We start from the raw sequence: 20,690 nt of genomic DNA, 5'->3' as shown, positions 1-20,690 counted from the left end.
CACACACACACACACACACACACACACACACACACACACACACACACACACACACTAGAGGAGAGGAGACTGCCTGGGCCGCACAGCACCCCAGCATCCTCCTCCTGCTGTCACCACACATGCAGTGTGAACACACACACTGATAACATGCGATAAGCTGCTGATCATGGCTGGAAATAAGAAGGAAAAATGTTTCCTCAAAGGAGGCCCATACATTTAATGACACCATGCCAGCACAGAGAGGGTATGTTACCTTTTCCCAACTGCTATTACCCAGCAGCCTGGATAGAGAGGTTGCTCTCCTCCACACTCACAGAGAGAGACCGTCTGCAGAGATATCAGTCTGGCTCACAGAGTGTACTGCAGTTCTGTGGATTCACCCAGATGACAGTCCGCTGTACACTGCTAGTATTGTCTAAAAGCATGAACATATTATCTAATGATCAGATAGTTTGTAGATTCTACTATCTGTCAGGTAATACACTACAAAGAACACTTGTTGACTGTCATTCTTATTCATACACTGGTATATCAGACATTTGCAGATTCTGTCGAAGTACAATAAAATACAGAAGTCTAAGGAATATGGGTTAGGAGAGTAGGAGAGCAGACCCAGACAAGGACAGGCTTTATTTGGAGGACGGTGGGCCTGTCTGGCCTCATCCTCTATGATTGACAGATTGCGGTGGAGGCTGCCACTTGCAGGGAATAGCATCACACGCATTTCCCCTGAAATCTGTCTATCAGTGCTGTCTAAGCAGAGCGACAGCCATGACATCTAATCACAGCCTGGCTGGCACCTCATAACTCCTGCCTAATGTGCTCCAGGTACAGGGGAGTACAGGGGAGGGTAGGGGGGTAGCAGGGGCGCGCTGGGGACAAGAGACAAGACCAGCGGCTATTTATAATAGTCCTATCTGTGGCTGTACACTTTTCCCTATTAATACAGTTCTGAACTAGGCTGAGAAAACTGATATATATTACATCCTCACTCCTCATACTATAACAGAAATACAGACTTTCTATATGATTTATAATCTGAGATACCTATAGTACCTATATTATTATGTGCTGGTTTGTGATTTGTCTCCTGTGAGGATTCATACAAGGCTGAGAAAGCATAACAAGGACATGCCTTCCATTCAGGTTAGGTCAAAGATGATAACTCAGGCAAGAAGACTAGTGTGTGCCTGCTTGCTCTTCACGAGGTGGTCCAATTAGATGTTAGCCTGCGTAATAGGCTTACCACTTAGAGCGTTGCTGTGAGTCCAGGATGCCCAGGGTGGTGCCGTAGGGAAAATGCCAGTCTCCCATGACCAGCTGGTGTGAGATGCCAGTCTCGGGCGACTGGCCACTGTTCCAAGCGGGCAAATTCTGGTGTGCCCCAGGGCTCTCAGGGGACCTTCACTCGGCAGAGGCTGCTCCAGCCCTGGGCTGGCAGGAATCTCAAACAGAGAGAGGCTGGGAAAAACAAAGTCCACAGATAGATAACTATCTACCCCAGAGCTGCTCCATATTAATAGCCCCCAAATTGACTGAAACTTTACAGTGGTTATAAAAGATACGGGGTTGTAAAGCTATACACTCTCAAATACTCAATCACTTTCAGGGAAGTATATAGGAATCTTCGGTATTGGAATTTTCGGTCGACACACTTTTGGATTTATGCCAGCCTCTAAAATATAAGTGAGGAAGCACTAAAAACCAATGGATTATGACTCATCCAAAATGAGATGAGTTTTGACAGAGTTACCTTCTGTGTGAATTATAAATGAATATAGGCCTCTGCTTACAATGTGTCTGTCTTATCATGAATATGAGCCTCTGCTTACAATGTGTCTGTCTTATCATGAATATGGGCCTCTGCTTACAATGTGTCTGTCTTATCATGAATATGGGCCTCTGCTTACAATGTGTCCGTCTTATCATGAATATGGGCCTCTGCTTACAATGTGTCCGTCTTATCATGAATATGGGCCTCTGCTTACAATGTGTCAGTCTTATCATGAATATGGGCCTCTGCTTACAATGTGTCCGTCTTATCATGAATATGGGCCTCTGCTTACAATGTGTCTGTCTTATCATGAATATGGGCCTCTGCTTACAATGTGTCTATCTTATCATGAATATGGGCCTCTGCTTACAATGTGTCTCTGTCTTATCATGAATATGGGCCTCTGCTTACAATGTGTCTGTCTTATCATGAATATGGGCTTCTGCTTACAATGTGTCTGTCTTATCATGAATATGGGCCTCTGCTTACAATTGTTCTGTCTTCCTTCTTTCTTTCTCTACTGCTGCAACAGGAGCCGCTGAGACCTTGTCAGGTACTTTTGATTTTCCTCTAATGTTCGTCTGACAATGTCTGATGCATTTGCTCACCCTGCTCTTTATTGATTTGTGTAAAGCATCGAGTTATGTGTTCATGTGCTGTGCAATGTCTACAATCATAAGTCAATCTACTGCCAATTTGATTGTATTTGTATAGCACAGCTACAGTCGTGTGAATAGAAACTGTTTCAAATAAGACTATGTCAGATGGTGGCAGAGTACATTATACATTCCCTGTTGTTATTGGCTACTGTCATTATGTTTACTATATGTGCATCATATTGTCGTCTACATGTAGTTTTCTTTTGGTTGACACATGACTAGTATGTACAAAGTGACTCTGGTAGCCTACACTAAACCGAAGGTGAACATTCTGTATTGTGAAAGCCCATGTCTAACACTACTACTACTAGGCTAGAAGCTCCCCTTGTCTCTCTATCACACGTAGGAAGACACATCAAGCACAAAGAGCCTCTAACCTGCCAGTACAGTGGAACATGAGATTGAGCAGTCCCCAACATTGATCTGCAGTGAACATGGCACAATCTGCATAAGATAATAGAGTACAGGAGAGATGCTTTTCTCTGTACATCTCTATTCAGACAAAGCCTTGTCAAAGCAGCATCAGACATCTGACATCACATCAGAAACATGATGAAACTTGAGTGAGAGATTGTTTTCAGAGATAAAAGAGATTACATTAGAAGGCCTAAAACATTAGAAATCCTGCTACGATGCAGAGAAGCCTTGAAACAGTGAAGGTCTAATAATGTCCAATGATATTATGGCTTTTTACTCACAGATGTCCTTGAAAGAGCTTCCCTTCTTAGAGAGCAGGGCTTAATTACTGAGCTGGAGATGTATGTATCTCAAGGGGCAGAGAATAGGAGCGTGAGAAAGAGAGCCATTTTTAGTCATTCTTAATGCGGTAAGATAGATCCGGTCAGCCGGTCGGCTTGATAGCTAGGTCCGGCCGGCCAGATACACTACATACCAAAAGTATGTGGACACTTGCTCGTTGTACATCTCATTCCTAAATCATGGGAATTTATGGAATTGGTCCCACCGTAGCTACTAAAAAGCCTCCACTCTTCTGGGAAGGCATACCACTAGATGTTGAAACATTGCTGCGGGGTTTTGCTTGCATTTAGCCACAAGAGCATTAGTGAGGTCGGGCACTGAGGCTGGGAGATTAGACCTGGCTCACAGTCAGCGTTACAATTCATCCCAAAGGTGTTCGATGGGGTTGAGGTCAGTCAAGTTCTTCCACACCGATCTCGACACACCATTTCTTTATGGACAGGAAAGAGTCTTCCCCCAAACTGTTGCCACAAAGTTGGAAGCACAGAATCATCTGGAATGCCATTGTATTCTGTAGCATTAAGATTTCCCTTCACTGGAACTAAGGGGCCTAGCCCGAACCTTGAAAAACAGCCCCAGACCATTATTCCTCCTCCACCAAACTTTACAGTTGGCACTATGCATTGTGGCAGATAGCGTTCTCCTAGCATCCCCGAAACCCAGATTAGTCTGTCGGACTGCTAGATGGTGAAGTGGGATTCATCACTCCAGAGAATGCATTTCCACTGCTCCAGAGTCCAATGGCGGCGAGCTTTACACCACTCCAGCCGATGTTTGGCATTGCACATGGTGATCTTAGGCTTGTGTGCAGCTGGTCGGTCATAGAAACCCATTTCATGAATCTCCCGATGAACAGTTCTTGTGCTGACGTTGCTGCCAAAGACAGTTTGGAACTCAGTAGTGTTGCAACTGAGGGCAGAAGAATTTTACGCGCTACGCGCTTCAGCACTCGGTTGTCCCATTCTGTGCGGTTGTGTGGCCTGTCACTTCGCGGCTGAGTCATTGTTGCTCCTAGAGGTTTCCACTTCACAATAACAGCACTTACAGTTGACCGGGGTAGCTCTAGCGAGGCAGAAATGTAACGAACTGTCTTGTTGGAAAGGTGGCCTCCTATGACGGTGCCACGTTGAAAGTCAATGAGCTTTTCAGTAAGTTCATTATACTGTCAATGTTTGTCTATGGAGATTGCATGGCTGTGTGCTCGATTTTATAAACCTGTTAGCAACGGGGGTGGCTGAAATAGCCAAATCCACTCATTTGAAGGGGTGTCCACATACTTTTGTATATATTGTGTAGGTTTGGCCAGATAATTCTGTTCGGCAGACTGGCCAGATAGCGTTCAGCCGGCCAGATATCTAGGTAGTTCTGGCCGGTCAGATAGGTCCGGCCAGCCGGCCAGATAGCTTGGTCCGGCTGGCCAGCGAGATAGGTAGCTCCGCCCAGCCAGATGGCTAATTGTAGGGCCTTCAAAGGTCTATGAACTTAACCTAGCTATCTGGCCGGCCGCACCTAGCTATCTCTGGCTGAAAAGGCTGGATAGCTGGTTCGCTCCAGACATCGGTGACTCAGTGGAGAGGAATCAGGGGCCTGGCGCTGTCCTGCTTTCCGCTGTCCTGCTTTCCACTGCCCCTTTCATGTCTTTTGATGAAAAAATTCAAAGAGAGAGAAGTTCAAAGAAAAAAGGAATTTGAATCAAAAGGTGCCTTTTCTTAACATCTGGGAAGGAATGAAGAGAGGAACTTCATTTCTCCCAACTTCTGAAAGTTAGCGTCAGGGTTTCTTCTCGGTGTCTTGCATTATGAGCTGCTTGTTGATGAGGCCCATGTCAGACCGCTGATGTAACATCCCAGCGTTGAGTTCACAGACCTTTGAAGGCCCTGTAATTAATTATCTTTGACTGTGTCATTCAGTGTGTTCTGATAGAGGAACAGGAGGGCGGCCATGTGTGGCAATACTGGAGCGTCGCACTCCAAGACAGCTGCTGGAAGGAGTGTGAATTTATCAACCAGTCATCTGCGCCCTGCCTTGTCTCAGCCCACCTCTCTCTCTCTCCCGCCACCAGGAATTAATGACTGCCTCTCCTCATTTGTACCCAATCATGACCAGGATGCTGAGGCAATTGAAAATGTTTACTAGAATTGCAAAAACCCCTCCATGTTCCGTAAAGTGGCCTGTTTTCCCTTTGATGGGATTGCTAATCACAGCGCCATTATTTATGTGTGTTTTGAATTGGAGATGAGCCAGGGATATTGGACAGGACCCAACCCTGCTAAGGGCTGCTGAAACCTTATGGATATTTTCACTAGCAGTCATGTTCCAGAATAACCTAGCTTTGAGGCTCCTTCATGTTGCTGTTTTGACTGCCAGCTATATTACTTTAACAAAACTGAAATCAAAACAGACTTCAAAACATACTGTGGGCTCCTCTGCTGGGGTAGGCCTACTTACTATAAGTATGTCAGAGCTGCCTTTCAGGTTTCAGTCAGACACACTCAAATTAATTACACACTTCCATATTCCAACATTGGAGCACACTTAATAAACATGAATTTGATTGTGTTATAAGGAGTTAATTATCAACCAAGTATTTTGCTATGCTCTAGTAGTCCACTATACATTCACACTTCAGAGGTAGTTGAAAACAGAGGCTTTTCTAATGATAAAACAGATGGATTCCTCAAACATCACAGATACTCAATTAAGACAGTTTAAAAACAGCACACTTCAATTAAAACAAGTCTTTCCTTACGATAAGATAACACTCAAATACCTCAAGATACTACCTATTTAGTACAGAATGTACTGTACTCTGCTCAATATCTGCTCAATATCAATGTCCATTTTCAGTCATCACTTGATGAACCAATATCTGTGATGTGGAATGAAATGGAAAGTTCATTGCTACAGACAGGTCTGAGGTCTATTTCTCCACAGGAGGTTCATTTCTTGCTGCTCGCTGCATTCTCTCAGCTCATTTGAATCCTGTTAGTTTGGCTGTCTATTCCCATTATCACTATCTGAAAAGGCAGGTGCTTTTTTTCCACTTTGTAAATGTCAGCCCAGTTTGGAGGTGTCTGACAACTCAGGCATGCAAATGTGCTATGGATGTTTCTTCGGGCTATTGCTGGGAGTCTTGTTCCTCTCCTGGTGCTAATCCAAGGCGTTTAAAAGCATTTTCCATTCTTCTTTTTATGCCTTTTGGCTCCTGCCGGATAAATATAGCACAAGGTGACTTTTGATTTACCCTCTCTCTCACCTGGAAGGCTGAAAACAAACCTTTTTTCTTTGTCAAACCGAAATGGATGCTTGGTTTCAGGCTTTAATGATGAGGGCAGAGTTCTGTGAAAATAATGACCAGGTAGGCAGCCACAGGTGTGGATATACTCAGTCAGCGGCTGACTCAGTGGCTGACAAGGCTGTGATTCCTAAGAGATGGAGACTAAAGCCCTGTGCTCACAGACTCAGATGGAGAGCTATAATTCAGCTCTGTCTGTCTGTCTGTCTGTCTGTCTGTCTGTCTGTCTGTCTGTCTGTCTGTCTGTCTGTCTGTCTGTCTGTCTGTCTGTCTGTCTGTCTGTCTGTCTGTCTGTCTGTCTGTCTCTCTCTGTCTCTCTCTCTCTCTCTCTCTCTCTCTCTCTCTCTCTCTCTCTCTCTCTCTCTTGGCTTCCCTCTCTCTCTTCCACCTTCCCTCTCTTCCCTTACCTCTCTCTCCCTCTCTCTCTTTCTCTCTCTCTCTCCCTCCATTTTTCTCTGTGTGTGAGAGGTAGTGCTTACAACCCATCTGGCAGAGAGTCACTGGACCCACTCTGAGCTGAGAGATCAATAACGCCAACCAGTGCACTGGGCCCTTCTATTGTATTAGGAGGATTAGGAATGTGACTGCAAGTACAGTCAACATACGCCTATAGCGGTCAGGCTGTGTTCACATCTCTGTGGGTGTGATGTAGTATTATGGTGTTCAATGTCGTGGTCTGTTATGGTACCTATGCTGTTACATGTTTTTGTGTGTCTCAATCCCAAAATAATCAACACTAGACAATAATACATTTAAAAAACACTACGAAATAAAAGCAGAATGGCAGTAATTCTAGAACTTTCATGGGTTTCACTCCTCCTCTTGTCCATCTGTCTGTCCAGTTGAAGGTCAAAACCTGGGGACTGATAATGTATCAGTGATTGAGGGAGAGATGGCGACCATCAGCTGCAGGGTGAAGAACAATGATGACTCAGTCATCCAGCTCCTCAACCCCAACAGGCAGACCATCTACTTCAGAGACGTCAGACGTAAGTGCTTCTCATAGAGTTCCTATTAAATTACTAGAGGGGTTATGTCATAAACCCTCAAAGTTCCATAATGGGGTGTAAATGGTAGCCATCTTAGTCAGTGAGAAACCTAAAACCAGTTTATTTGGAATGAATTGCAGTAGAGGCATAGGTGATGCAAACTTCTCATTTAATTTGAAAAATTGAATAATTCCTTTAAAACTGTCTTGCTAGCTAATTAACACAAATGCATTCCAGAGTTCTAAGTCCTAATTCTATGGTGCTGCTTCACTGGACACTCTACCATTATACGGACTATCTCATTAGACACGTTCTCAACAGAGGACATACAGGTTATCTCACTCATGAACCATATCTCTCATAACTCTTCTAGTAAAAGGAATCACTCTTTAAGGTTTTGGCAGGTTATGGCAACTCATCAGATATGATGCTATTGGTGATGGCATCATATTTCAAGGGCTAGATTATAATACTGATATACAGTTGAAGTTGGAAGTTTACATACACTTAGGTTGGAGTCATTACAACTTGTTTTTCAACCACTCCACAAATATCTTGTTAAACAAACTATAGATTTGGCAAGTCGGTTAGGACATCTACTTTGTGTATGACACAAGTAATTTTTCCAACATTGTTTACAGACACAATAATTCACTGTATCACAATTCCAGTGGGTCAGAAGTTTACATGCACTAAGTTGACTGTGCCTTTAAACAGCTTGGAAAATGTCAGAAAATGTCATGGCTTTAGAAGCTTCTGATAGGCTAATTGACATCATGTGGATGTATTTCAAGGCCTGTATTTCAAGGCCTGTATTTCAAGGCCTACCTCCAAACCCAGTGCCTCTTTGCTTGACATCATGGGAAAATCAAAAGAAATCAGCCAAGACCTCAGAAAAAAAATTGTAGACCTCCACAAGTCTGGTTCATCCTTCGGAGCAATTTCCAAACGCCTGAAGGTACCACGTTCATCTGAACAAACAATAGTATGCAAGTATTAACACCATGGGACCACACGACCATCATTCCGCTCAGGAAGGAGACGCGTTCTGTCTCCTAGAGATGAACGTACTTTGGTGTGAAAAGTGCAAATCAATCCCAGAACAACAGCAAAGGACCTTTTGAAGATGCTTGAGGAAACAGGTACAAAAGTATCTGTACCCACAGTAAACTAGTCCTATATCGACACAACCTGAAAGGCTGCTCAGCAAGGAAAAAGCCACTACTCCAAAACCGCCATAAAAATTCAGACTACGGTTTGCAACTGCACATGTGGACAAAGATCGTACTTTTTGGAGAAATGTCCTCTGATCTGATTAAACAAAAATAGAACTGCTTGGCCATAATGACCATTGTTATGTTTGGAGGAAAAAAGGGGAGGCTTGCAAGCCAAAGAACTCCATTCCAACCGTGAAGCACGGGGGTGGTAGCATCATGTTGTGGGGGTTCTTTGCTGCAGGAGGGACTGGTGCACTTCACAAAATAGATGGTTGCACGAGGGAGGAAAATTATGTTGCTTCAATATATCCACATCTCAAGACATCAGTCAGGAAGTTAAAGCTTGGTCGCAAATGGGTCTTCCAAATGGACAATGACACCAAGCATACTTCCAAAGTTTTGGCAAAATGGCTTAAGGACAACAAAGTCAAGGTATTGGAGTGGCCATCACAATGCCCTGACCTCAATCGTATGGAAAATATGTGGGCAGAACTGAAAAAGTGTGTGCGAGCAAGGAGGCCTACAAACCTGACTCAGTTACACCAGCTCTGTCAGGAGGAATGGGCCAAAGTTCACCCAACTTATTGTGGGAAGCTTGTTGAAGGCTACCCAAAACGTTTGACCCAAGTTAAAGAATTTAAAGGCAATGCTACCAAATACTAATTGAGTGTATGTAAACTTCTAACCCACTGGGAATGTGATGAACGAAATATAAACTGAAATAAATCATTCTCTCTACTATTATTCTGACATTTCACATTCTTACAATAAAGTGGTGATCCTAATTTACCTAAAACAGGGTATTTGTACTCGGATTAAATGTCAGGAATTGTGAAAAACTGAGTTTAAATGTATTTGGCTAAGTTGTATGTAAACTTCCGACAACTGTATATGGGATGCTTTCTGTCCTTGACTTTATGGTCCATTGGCCATTGAGTTGATTTATTACTAGTTTTATTCAAGCAATTTCCAGATAATCTAAGATTAGGACCATGTTTATGCATGAGCATATGGCTTCCTCTGGGTTCAACCCGAGTTTGCTTAAGTTTTGCTTGTTTGTGTCTTGGATTGGAGCCAGCCTTCAAGGTGATATGATAAACATTCTTCTTGTTTTCATATTTCATCACAATCCAAAATGCTGAGTAGGATCCAGATTGGTGTTCTAATATCTCACTGTATGGCAGAAAGTTATGGAAGGCTGAGTGTACATCTCGGTCATGATTGTCTTGCTAATGTAATTTATGTGTTTTACCGTCGTAAAGGAGAGGTTCAAATAAAGATAACACAATGACACTTGTGACAGCCTTGAACGCAACACAAATAGAAGGATGTGTGGTCTACCAAATCATTTTTTTAAAGAGCTCCTCCTGTAACATTATCACACTGGCCTCACATTTTTTCGATATTTTCTCTATTTAGTCTCATATTCCACACAACCTCTTGAACAGTTCGCCCTTTGAACAGTTCACTTATCACATTTCAAAACCAACTCACACTGGCAGCAAGGAAAATGGCTGAAGTGCGATAGTCAAGTGTTATTACAGAAGCAGTCGGGTATCAGTAAATTGGCTGGAGTTAGTATCAGAAAAGAGTCAGAGCTCTGATCATGTCTAACTGCTGCTCCTGGTTGAACCTTACCCCTGCAGACGGAGCCTGGTAAGTCCCAGGGCAGCAGATCTATTCTGGGCTGGGCTCCCAGAAGGCTGTGTTCTGTGGGGACCCCCCTCTGACTGGTGGCATTGTTACCTGTCACCAGGGCCTCTTTCTACAGAGTCATTCCTTTGTGTATGAGGAGGAAAACAACCGTGACACAGTCACACATGGAAAACAACAGACACAAACACAGATACAGACACTTACACAAAACACTCTACCAGGAAAATAATACTGAACATTTACCGTAGGGCTACACATCCCCCAACAAATTGCAAACACACTAGCTTTCCTTTTTTAGCTCAACAGAGCTATCAAATCTACTTACAGTCAACCACTTGGGAAGTTACAGTTCCAGCAATACTAACACAGTAACACTGTCCTTGAACCTGACGCTAGAGACCCAATATCAAGGTTTTTTCTGCTTTATATACTTGGTCCAGCGCGCCAATGGTTAGGGATTGAGGAAACAAACCACTAACTAGTCGATTTTAAAGGGGAAGTCATAACGAGAAGGCACTTAACAGAGCAAAATACTGATTTGTGACCAACTATCAATTCATGTTGGTGTCATCCTCAACCTTTATAGGTCACATACAGTACATTACACCTTCAGCTGATGTAGAGGGTAATGATTCAACATTACTTATTGATTGTATGATTGTATTTTCCCTCTGTTTTACAGTGCAACCCTGATGTGTGCTACAGCCTAATTATCATCTCAACACACTTGAGTAATAACTTGTCAATAAACAAGCTGCTTCATGTCAACTAAATTCACTGGTTCTTGGAATGAGCCGTTTTTCTTTCCTAGCAGGGCCTTTGGCTCTCAAAGCTATAACGAGGCTTATTGCTGTCCTTTGAGGAGAGACTTCCAAAGAGTCCTCAAATTATGAGACAGGATTGGGAATGAGGTCTCGGATAGGAAGATGCTCAAAGGCCTCTGTAATGATCAATGTGTTGCCTGACATGTAGCTCTGACAGGAACAAACACCCATGTTTTAAAGGAATGCTGAATAGATTGAGTTCTTTAGCTCTGCGCTTATAGAAGACCTGATAAGGAATGAGTAGGTCAAAACATCATTACAGTCTCCATGGAACCATCTGGGGGCATTTATGTAGAACAGTGTTCAAGTGGGGGGTTAACTGAAATGGAAAATCCTCTGAAAATATAGCTAAATGTAAGATGTAGGATGTTAAGCTAGTTTGCCACACTCAAAGCTAACTCGACTAACACTACTCTTCTATGGCAACCAGTCCGAACTACAGATTTGAGTTCAAAACAACTACTTTTTTTATTTAGTATGGACCTCTAGTTCTTGCTATCCCAGAACCGTGATTTAATTGATTATGTATGTTACAGTACTTTTCCTTTTCCAGAATATGTGAGGTCGATTCGTTCATTCGTGACCAACAGCAGACCATTTTGACTTCCCATCTTGTTAGAGTCTTCATGAGCACTTCTCCTATTTTCCTGCCCTGGGAGTGCTCTGTAGACTGGAGAGATGAAATTGTTAATAAATCAACTTTTATGAATCATTCTGAAACTCAATTTTCTTTTTAGGACCTGGGTTGTAAATGCTGAGGCTTTTTACCATTTAGGAGGCTTTTTTCAGCATAACTACTAGTTATATGAATACAGACCAAATAATTGTACTGTACTATTTCAATATTTCTCTCTGCTCTCTCTGTTTGTTCTCTCTCTCTCTGTTCTCTCTCTGTTCTCTCTCTCTCTCTCGCTCTCTGTTTCCTGCTCTGTTTCTTTCTCTCTACTTCTCTCTCTTTCTGTTTCTCTCTCTCACACACATACCACACACTCACACACTCACACATACACAAACACACACGTGTGTATCTCCCCATCCTGACTGTCTGTCTGGTGTCTGTATCTCCTCAGCCCTGAAGGACAGCCGGTTCCAGCTGGTGAATTTCTCCGACAACGAGCTGCGGGTGTCTCTGTCCAACGTGTCACTGTCAGATGAGGGACGCTATGTGTGCCAGCTCTACACAGACCCTCCTCAGGAGGCCTACGCAGACATCACTGTGCTGGGTAGGTTTTACACACACTTGCCTAAACTCACATGCATGAATGTACACCTGCATGTACACACAAATAATGTACACACACAAGTGACTATGTATGTACACAAAATATTATGTATGCACATTACATGGTGCCATATCGGTGGAGGATGAAGGGGAGGACCATCCTTCTCAGTGAATTTCATTTATTATTATTTTATGTGAAACATTAAAAAAGTTATCCTTTTTAGATAAAACTATACTAAATATATTCACGTGTCACCAAATAATTGATTAAAACGCACTGTTTTGCAATGAAGGTCTACAGTAGCATCAGAAGCACTCTGTAGGGTAGCACCATGGTGTAGCCAGAGGACAGCTAGCTTATGTCCTCCTCTGGTACATTGACTTCAATACAAAAACTAGGAGGATCATGGTTTTCACCCCTTTCCATAGACTTTCACAGTAATTATGACAACTTCCGGAGGACGTCCTCCAACCTATAAGAGCTCTTGCAGCATGAACTGACATGTTGTCCACCCAATCAAAGGATCAGAGAATGAATCTAGTACTGAAAGCATAAGCTACAGCTAGCACTACAGTGCATACAATGTGGTGAGTAGTTGACTCAAAGAGAGAGAAAGACAATAGCTGAACAGCTTTTTACAAATTAATTTTTCCAAAATTAATGTGAAGAGAGAGAGAGAGAGAGCTATATCTATATAACCCGTTTTTAATAGCAATAAGGCACCTCTGGGGTTTGTGATATATGGCCAATATACCACGGCTGAGGGCTGTGTCCAGGCACTCCGGGTTGCATCATGCATAAGAACAGCCCTTAGCCGTGATATGTTGGCCATATACCACACCCCCTCGGGCCTTATTGCTTAAGTATGTACTGTATATATTTGTTCAACTTTCACTTACTTAGCTAGCGAATGCAGCTAGCTAGTTTAGCCTACTTAAGCCTCTAGTGACTCCCCATCCCGCATGCGGGAGCGTAATCATCGCCTGACACTAATTAGCATAACGGACATAAATATTCCTAGAAAATATTCATATTCATGAAAATCACAAATGAAATATATTGAGACACAGCTTAGCCTTTTGTTAATCACCCTGTCATCTCAGATTTTCAAAATATGCTTTACAGCCAAAGCTAGACAAGCATTTGTGTAAGTTTATCGATTGCCTAGCATAGCATTTTGTCCAGCTAGCAGCAGGTAACTTGGTCACGGAAATCAAAAATATTATTTTTGCAGGCGAAATAGCTTGGTTTGTTCTTCAAGTATGGCTGAGAAATCGCCCGGAAATTGCAGTCACGAAAACGGCGAAAAATGTTCCAAATTAGCTCCATAATATCGACAGAAACATGGCAAACGTTGTTTATAATCAATCCTCAAGGTGTTTTTCAAATATCTATTCGATAATATATCCATCGGGACAATTCGTTTTTGAGTAGGCCCGATTGGAGTAATGGCTACCTCTGTATTTTACGCGAGAATCTCTCTGGGAGCATCAGGTGACCACTTGCGCAATGTAGCCGCTTACCGGTATTCTTCAACATAAATGCGTAAAACTACGTCACAATGCTGTAGACACCTTCGGGAATACGGAGAAAGAGTAATCTGGTGGATAGCCCATTCACTGCTCAAGAGGGACGCATTGGAACGCAGCGCTTTCAAAACATGAGGCACACTCAGGCTTTCGCCTGCAACATCAGTTCTGTTATACACAGACAATATTTTTACAGTTTTGGAAACTTTAGTGTTTTCTATCCTAAGCTGTCAATTATATGCATATTCTAGCATCTTGTCCTGACAAAATATCCCATTTACTACGGGAATGTTTTTTTTTCAAAAATGAAAATACTGCCCCCTAGTCACAACAGGTTTTAAACACCCGGTTCAAGAGAGAGGAATTCAATGTTAGCAAGCTGACCAGCCAACACTGGAACTCTTCCATATCAAGGTAAGTGCTAAACTGTTTGCTGTACTGCATGATGGTAGCAGGTTTACTAATAGTTATTTCTAGTACACTACCATTCAAAAGTTTGGGGTCACTTAGAAATGTTCTTGAAAGAAAAGCACATTTTTTCCATTAAAATAACTTAAATTTATCAGGAATACAGTGTAGACATTGTTAATGTTGTAAATGACTATTGTAGCTGGAAACGGCAGATTTTATATGGAATATCTTGTCACGGTCGTCCTCCTCTTCATCTGAAGAGGAGAGGCGAGAAGGATCGGAGGACCAAAATGCGGCGTAGTATGTGTGTGGTATGTGTTCATGATGAGTATTTAATAAAAGAAAGCAATGAACACTGAATACAAACTATACAAAAACAATAAACAAATAACGACCATGAAGCTATAAATGAGACCTGTGCTGACACAAGCAACTAACATAGACAATCACCCACAAACAAAGATTCTCAATCAGAGACAACTAATGACACCTGCCTCTGATTGAGAACCATACTAGGCCGAAACATACAAATCTCCAAATCATAGAAAAACAAACATAGACTGCCCACCCCAACTCAACTCACGCCCTGACCATACTAAATAAATACAAAACAAAGGAAATAAAAGGTCAGAACGTGACAGTACCCCCCCAAAGGTGCGGACTCCGGCCGCAAAACCTTAACCTATAGGGGAGGGTCTGGGTGGGCGTCTGTCCACGGTGGCGGCTCTGGCGCGGGACATGGACCCCATTAGTCCGCCTCATTGTCTGCCTCCGTGGCTTCCTAACCACGGCAACCCTTCTAAATGACCCCACTGGACAGAGGGGCAGCTCGGGACAGAGGGGCGGAAGCTCTGGCGCCTCTGGGCTGAGGGGCTCTGGCGCCTCAGACTCTGGCAGCGCCGGACAGGCGGGAGACTCCGGCGGGAACACCTGTAGGGAGGAGACCGAGACAGCCTGGTGCGTGGGGCTGCCACAGGACCCACCAGTCTGGGGAGACCTCCAGGAGGCTTGGTGTTAGGAGGAGGCACCTGAAGGACCGGGCTGTGGGGGAGCACTGGAGCTCTGGTGCGCAGCCTTGGCACCATTCCCCCAGGCTGGATCACTACTCTAGCCCAGACCCTCCAGAGTGCAGGCACAGGTTGAACCGGGCTGTGGGTAAGCACGGAAGATCTAGTGCCTACTACACCGACGACCAGACACGCTGTGCAGGCACCATACGCCCTGGCTGGATGCCCACACTCGCATGACACTCTCGGGGGGCAGCCCTATAGCGCACCGGGCTATGGGCACGTACTGGCGACACCGTACACTTAACCGCATAACATGGTGCCTGACCAGTAACGCGCTGCTTATAATAAGCACGAGGAGTGAGCTCATGTCTGGTACCTGGCTTAGCCCCACACCTCGTGTTCCCCCCCCAAACAAATTGGGGGCTGCCTCTCGTACCTGTCGCGCTGCCGTGCTGCCTCCTCATATCGCCGCTGCTCAGCTTTCGCTGCCTCCAGCTCTGCTTTGGGGCGGCGATATTCCCCAGCCTGTGCCGAGGTTCCCTCTCCGTTCAATATCTCCTCCCATGTCCAGGAGTCCTGTGATGCTGGCCACTGTTGTTGCTGCTGCCGTCGCGGTCCTTTACCACGCCGCTTGGTCCTTGGTTGGTGGGTGATTCTGTCACGGGATTCTTCTGTTGAAGGAGAGGCGGACCAAAACGCAGCGTGGTTATTGTGATACATCTTTAATTAAAGATGAAAGTAGAACAATATACAAAAAAACAAGAAACCGTCAAAAAAACGAAACCAGCCCTATCTGGTGTAACAAACACAAAGACAGGAACAATCACCCACAAACCCCAACACCAAACAGGCTACCTAAATATGGTTCCCAATCAGAGACAATGACTAACACCTGCCTCTGATTGATTGAGAACCATATCAGGCCAGAAACAGACAAACTAGACACACAACATAGAATGCCCACTCAGATCACACCCTGACCAAACAAAACATAGAAACATACAAAGCAAACTATGGTCAGGGTGTGACATATCTACATAGGCATACAGAGGCCTGTTATCAGCACCCATCACTCCTGTGTTCCAATGGCACGTTGTGTTAGCTAATCCAAGTTTATCATTTTAAAAGGCTAATTGATCATTAGAAAATCATTTTGCAATTATGTTAGCACAGTTGAAAACTGTTGTTCTGATTTTAAAAAATCAATAAAATCATTAGACAAGTTGAGTATCTGGAGCATCAGCATTTGTGGGTTCGATTACAGGCAAAAAATGGCCAGAAACAAATAACTTTCTTCTGAAACTCATCAGTCTATTCTTGTTCTGAGAAAGGAAGGCTATTCCATGCGAGAAATTGCCAAGAAACTGAAGATCTCGTACAGCGCTGTGTACTACTCCCTTCACAGAACAGAGCAAACTGTCTCTAACCAGAATAGAAAGAGGAGTGGGAGGCCCGGTGCACAACTGAGCAAGAGGACAAGTACATTAGAGTGTCTAGTTTGAGAAACAGACACCTCACAAGTCCTTAAGTGGCAGCTTGTCATGCTGAAACAGGAAAGGGCCTTCCCCAAACTGGTGCTTCAAAGTTGGAAGGACAGAATCGTCTAGAATGTCATTGTCATTGTAAGGGGCCTTGAAATGAAAAACAGCTCCAGACCATTATTCCTCCTCCACCAAACGTTACAGTTGGCACTAGCATTCGGGCAGGTAGCGTTCTCCTGGCATCCGCCAAATCTAGATTCGCTCGTCGGACTGCCAAATGGTGAAGCGTCATTCATCACTCCAGAGAGCGCATTTTCACTGCTCCAGAGTCCAATGGCGGCGAGCTTTAAACCACTCCAGCTGATGCTTGGCAAAATGTGAGTGTCATGTAGTAGTCTAAACCTATGGATGTTACAATGAGCTGGGTGAATGGAATATGAATGACAGTCATCTGATATGCCTTAATAGAAAGAGGGCCATGCTCATAAAATAAAAATTATCGTCCTCCCTCATCTTAAACAGCACCAACCACCACTGTGCCATATTCACAAGTTAGACATTGCGTTCTACCACACTCTCACACATCCTATATAAACTGTGAATATACAATTGTTTTAATTTATGTATTTTCTTGATTCATCTTGTTATATTGAGTCCCACTGTAACAAAATGTCAGCCAATTAGGCTCTTACAGTGCTCAATAGCATGGTAATGAATAGGAACAGATGCTGCTATGGATAACAGAATAGATCTATCTCAGACTGGCTTGTTTTTGGCAGCTGTGTTGACTTCTGACTGTTGACTGTGTGAATCCTACTGAATGTTAACTTGGCTGCTCTAAATAGTTCCCTATTGAGAGTCAGCTGTGACAAACAGTGGAGCTACGGCGTGAAATGACACTAACACTAGAGCTGTATTATACATGCAGACATCCTGGGGGATTGAAAATGAATTAAGTACACTTCAAAGTAATTACTCTAGTTTTAGAAATTAAATCTAGAAGCAAAAAGTGTGAACTAACGGTGATATTTAATAGCTCTTGAAACAACATATATTTTTGAGTTTTCTCCAAGCGTCTCAGGCAGGCAGTTTCTCCATGTGAAAGACAGTGGAGGTTCTTGTACTTCAATGAGAAATGTAGATCAGCGGAGGAAATAATCAAGGTTGGACATGCTTAGCTTGTGTTCATTGGTCATGCTAATATATATGTTTTGTTTCCGTCCATGGAACAGGACATTATAGCATATAGCATAGTGGAACAGGACATTATAGCCTATAACATAGTGAAACAGAACATAATAGCCTATAGCATAGTGGAACAGAACATTATAGCATATAACATAGTGGAACAGGACATTATAGCCTATAGCATAGTGGAACAGGACATTATAGCATATAACATAGTGGAACAGGACATTATAGCCTACAGCATAGTGGAACAGGACATTATAGCATATAGCATAGTGGAACAGGACATTAAAGCCTATAGCATAGTGGAACAGGACATTATAGCCTATAGCATAGTGGAACAGGACATTATAGCCTATAGCATAGTGGAACAGGACAGTGTAGCCTATAGCATAGTGGAACAGGACATTATAGCCTATAGCATAGTGGAACAGGACATTATAGCATATAGCATAGTGGAACAGGACATTAAAGCCTATAGCATAGTGGAACAGGAAGCCTATAATAGTGGCAGGACATTATAGCCATAGTGGAACAGGACATTATAGCCTATAGCATAGTGGAACAGGACATTATAGCCTATAGCATAGTGGAACAGGACATAGTGGAATAGCCTATAGCATAGTAGAACAGGAGTGGAACAGACATCATAGCCTATAGCATAGTAGAACAGGGAATAGCATAGTGGAACAGGACATTATAGCCTATAGCATAGTGGAACAGGACATTATAGCCTATAGCATAGTGGAACAGGACATTATAGCCTATAGCATAGTGGAACAGGACATTATAGCCTATAGCATAGTGGAACAGGACATTATAGCCTATAGCATAGTGGAACAGGACATTATAGCCTATAGCATAGTGGAACAGGAAATTGTAGTGTAAAGCATAGTGGAACAGGACATTATGTGTTGATGTGCATACAAGTGAGGGAGAGGGCATGCATGTTTGTGTGTGCATTCCTTTGTGCATACATATGTGTGTGTGTTTGTGTGTATATGTGTACATGTGTGCTTCTGTATATATATGTGTGTCCGTCTGTACATATATATCTGAAGCTCTTGATGTGTGTCTGTCAGTCCCACCAGGCAGTCCAATCATGGATTCCCAAGAGGATGTGGTCAGTGAGGGGAACGAGACAGAGCTCACCTGTACAGCCATGGGCAGCAAGCCTGCCGCCTCCATCAGATGGATGAAAGGAGAGCAGGAGCTGACAGGTCAGAGGAATATCAGCCTCCTCCACTTTCCCTCAGATATCATTCAGATATAACCCCAGCCAGGCAGCTTTAACTCTCCACAGCATCCTACTGGAAACTGCAGACTACAAAGTCTCCTTTTACATTCAGGACTTGGTTTCACACTCATCACAATATGCTATATCTACTGATCTGTACAGGGACTAAAGAGTGAGTATGGACATCAATATTTCAGTTGTTCAAATTGAACTAGGTATAGCATTGACATTGAGTATTACCTATTCATAAAGCACTGCGTTAACTTAACTTAGCCACATTACAACAGTTACCAAACAAGCAGAGCATTTTAGTGCTGGGCTGAACTTGTAGTGTGCCTTTTGCAGTGACTAGATAAATGGCTTCAAATGAACTCCCAACTGTTCACCACCCACTCACTACAGCCTCCCCCATGGCCCAGCCAGCAGCCTAGCTGTAACAGAACAGTGTGTAGGCTACAGTACATCCCTATAGTACATCACTGAGGCGCCAATGTCTCTACTGGTTTAATACACTCATAAACCTGTGTCATCGCCAGATAGCAGGGAGTTGCTATGGAATCTGCCCGGCAACAGCCTGTAAATCTGGACCCTGCCTACTGAGAGCATCCGCTACCTGCTGCTGAAGGACCACAGCTCACACACCAGCAACACGTTTGCTTCTGTTGATCACATCTTTTGGTTGATCAGACTTCTGATTCAAAGTTTTGAAAGCCTTGCTTTGAAAACTATAATGTACTCTCCACACTAAAAACACTTATGAACCTCGCTTATTATATTCGACACTATTAATTGCTAAATTAATTGCTAAGTAGTTTTGTGAAAATATTTTATTTGAATGCCTCAAGCCCGCTGTAGGCTCCTGGAGAGAGGTGCAGTAGTGTATGGTACTATGGTGTGGTGCCTTATTGCTTCACATTTGTTCAAGAAGATCCATCTATTATTCAGCCTATCCATACCCTACAGCAAGAGGGACAATTCATTTCAGCCTGATCCTATCTGCATGGGGACTGGATATCTCTGTTGTCAAATTATATACATGTATGTATTAGAATAGAGAGGACTCATTTGGCTTGCTGAGCATACTCAATATTTAGACTGAGCGAATATAAGATAAATCTGCACCTGCAGTGTTACAGAAGTGGAAGTCAATTTGTGTTTTTGAGATCTTGCATCCTCTGTGGTAGGCTGGGCTGGTGTGGTTACGTTAGGCAGGCAGGTAGACAGGTAGACAGCAATTCATTTGCTTATGAAGCTCCCCACTTGGCACACACTGGTTGAATCAATGTTGTTTCCATGTCATATTAATGAAATGACGTTGAACCAACGTGGAATAGACGTTGAATTGACGTCTGTTCCAAGTGGATCAGGTTTACATTGAAATCCAAGTCACAAGTTGCTGATATACTTATTGAATTGTCAACAACTAAGAATAGATAAT

General features: G+C 43.2%; 1 protein-coding gene across 2 annotated transcripts in view; it reads left to right on the top strand.

Moving 5' to 3' along the window:
• The window catches only part of LOC115136716 (cell adhesion molecule 1-like), a 206,329-nt gene that overhangs the window by 148,276 nt on the left and 37,363 nt on the right, over nucleotides 1-20,690 (top strand). Inside the window, exons 2-5 of one of the 2 annotated variants that reach the window (XM_029672425.2) lie at nucleotides 2,307-2,327; nucleotides 7,330-7,476; nucleotides 12,244-12,396; nucleotides 19,098-19,235. In XM_029672425.2, coding sequence (XP_029528285.1) covers nucleotides 2,307-2,327; nucleotides 7,330-7,476; nucleotides 12,244-12,396; nucleotides 19,098-19,235 — 459 coding nt within the window. The remainder of the gene's footprint in view (nucleotides 1-2,306; nucleotides 2,328-7,329; nucleotides 7,477-12,243; nucleotides 12,397-19,097; nucleotides 19,236-20,690) is intronic. The other variant, XM_029672426.2, reaches the window with a different exon arrangement.

This window comes from Oncorhynchus nerka, linkage group LG11 (assembly GCF_034236695.1).
Source record: "Oncorhynchus nerka isolate Pitt River linkage group LG11, Oner_Uvic_2.0, whole genome shotgun sequence".
NCBI classification, from domain to species: Eukaryota; Metazoa; Chordata; class Actinopteri; order Salmoniformes; family Salmonidae; genus Oncorhynchus; species Oncorhynchus nerka.
Note: the sequence above shows the minus strand (reverse complement) of the source record. Positions and strands in the feature narration are given on the sequence as shown.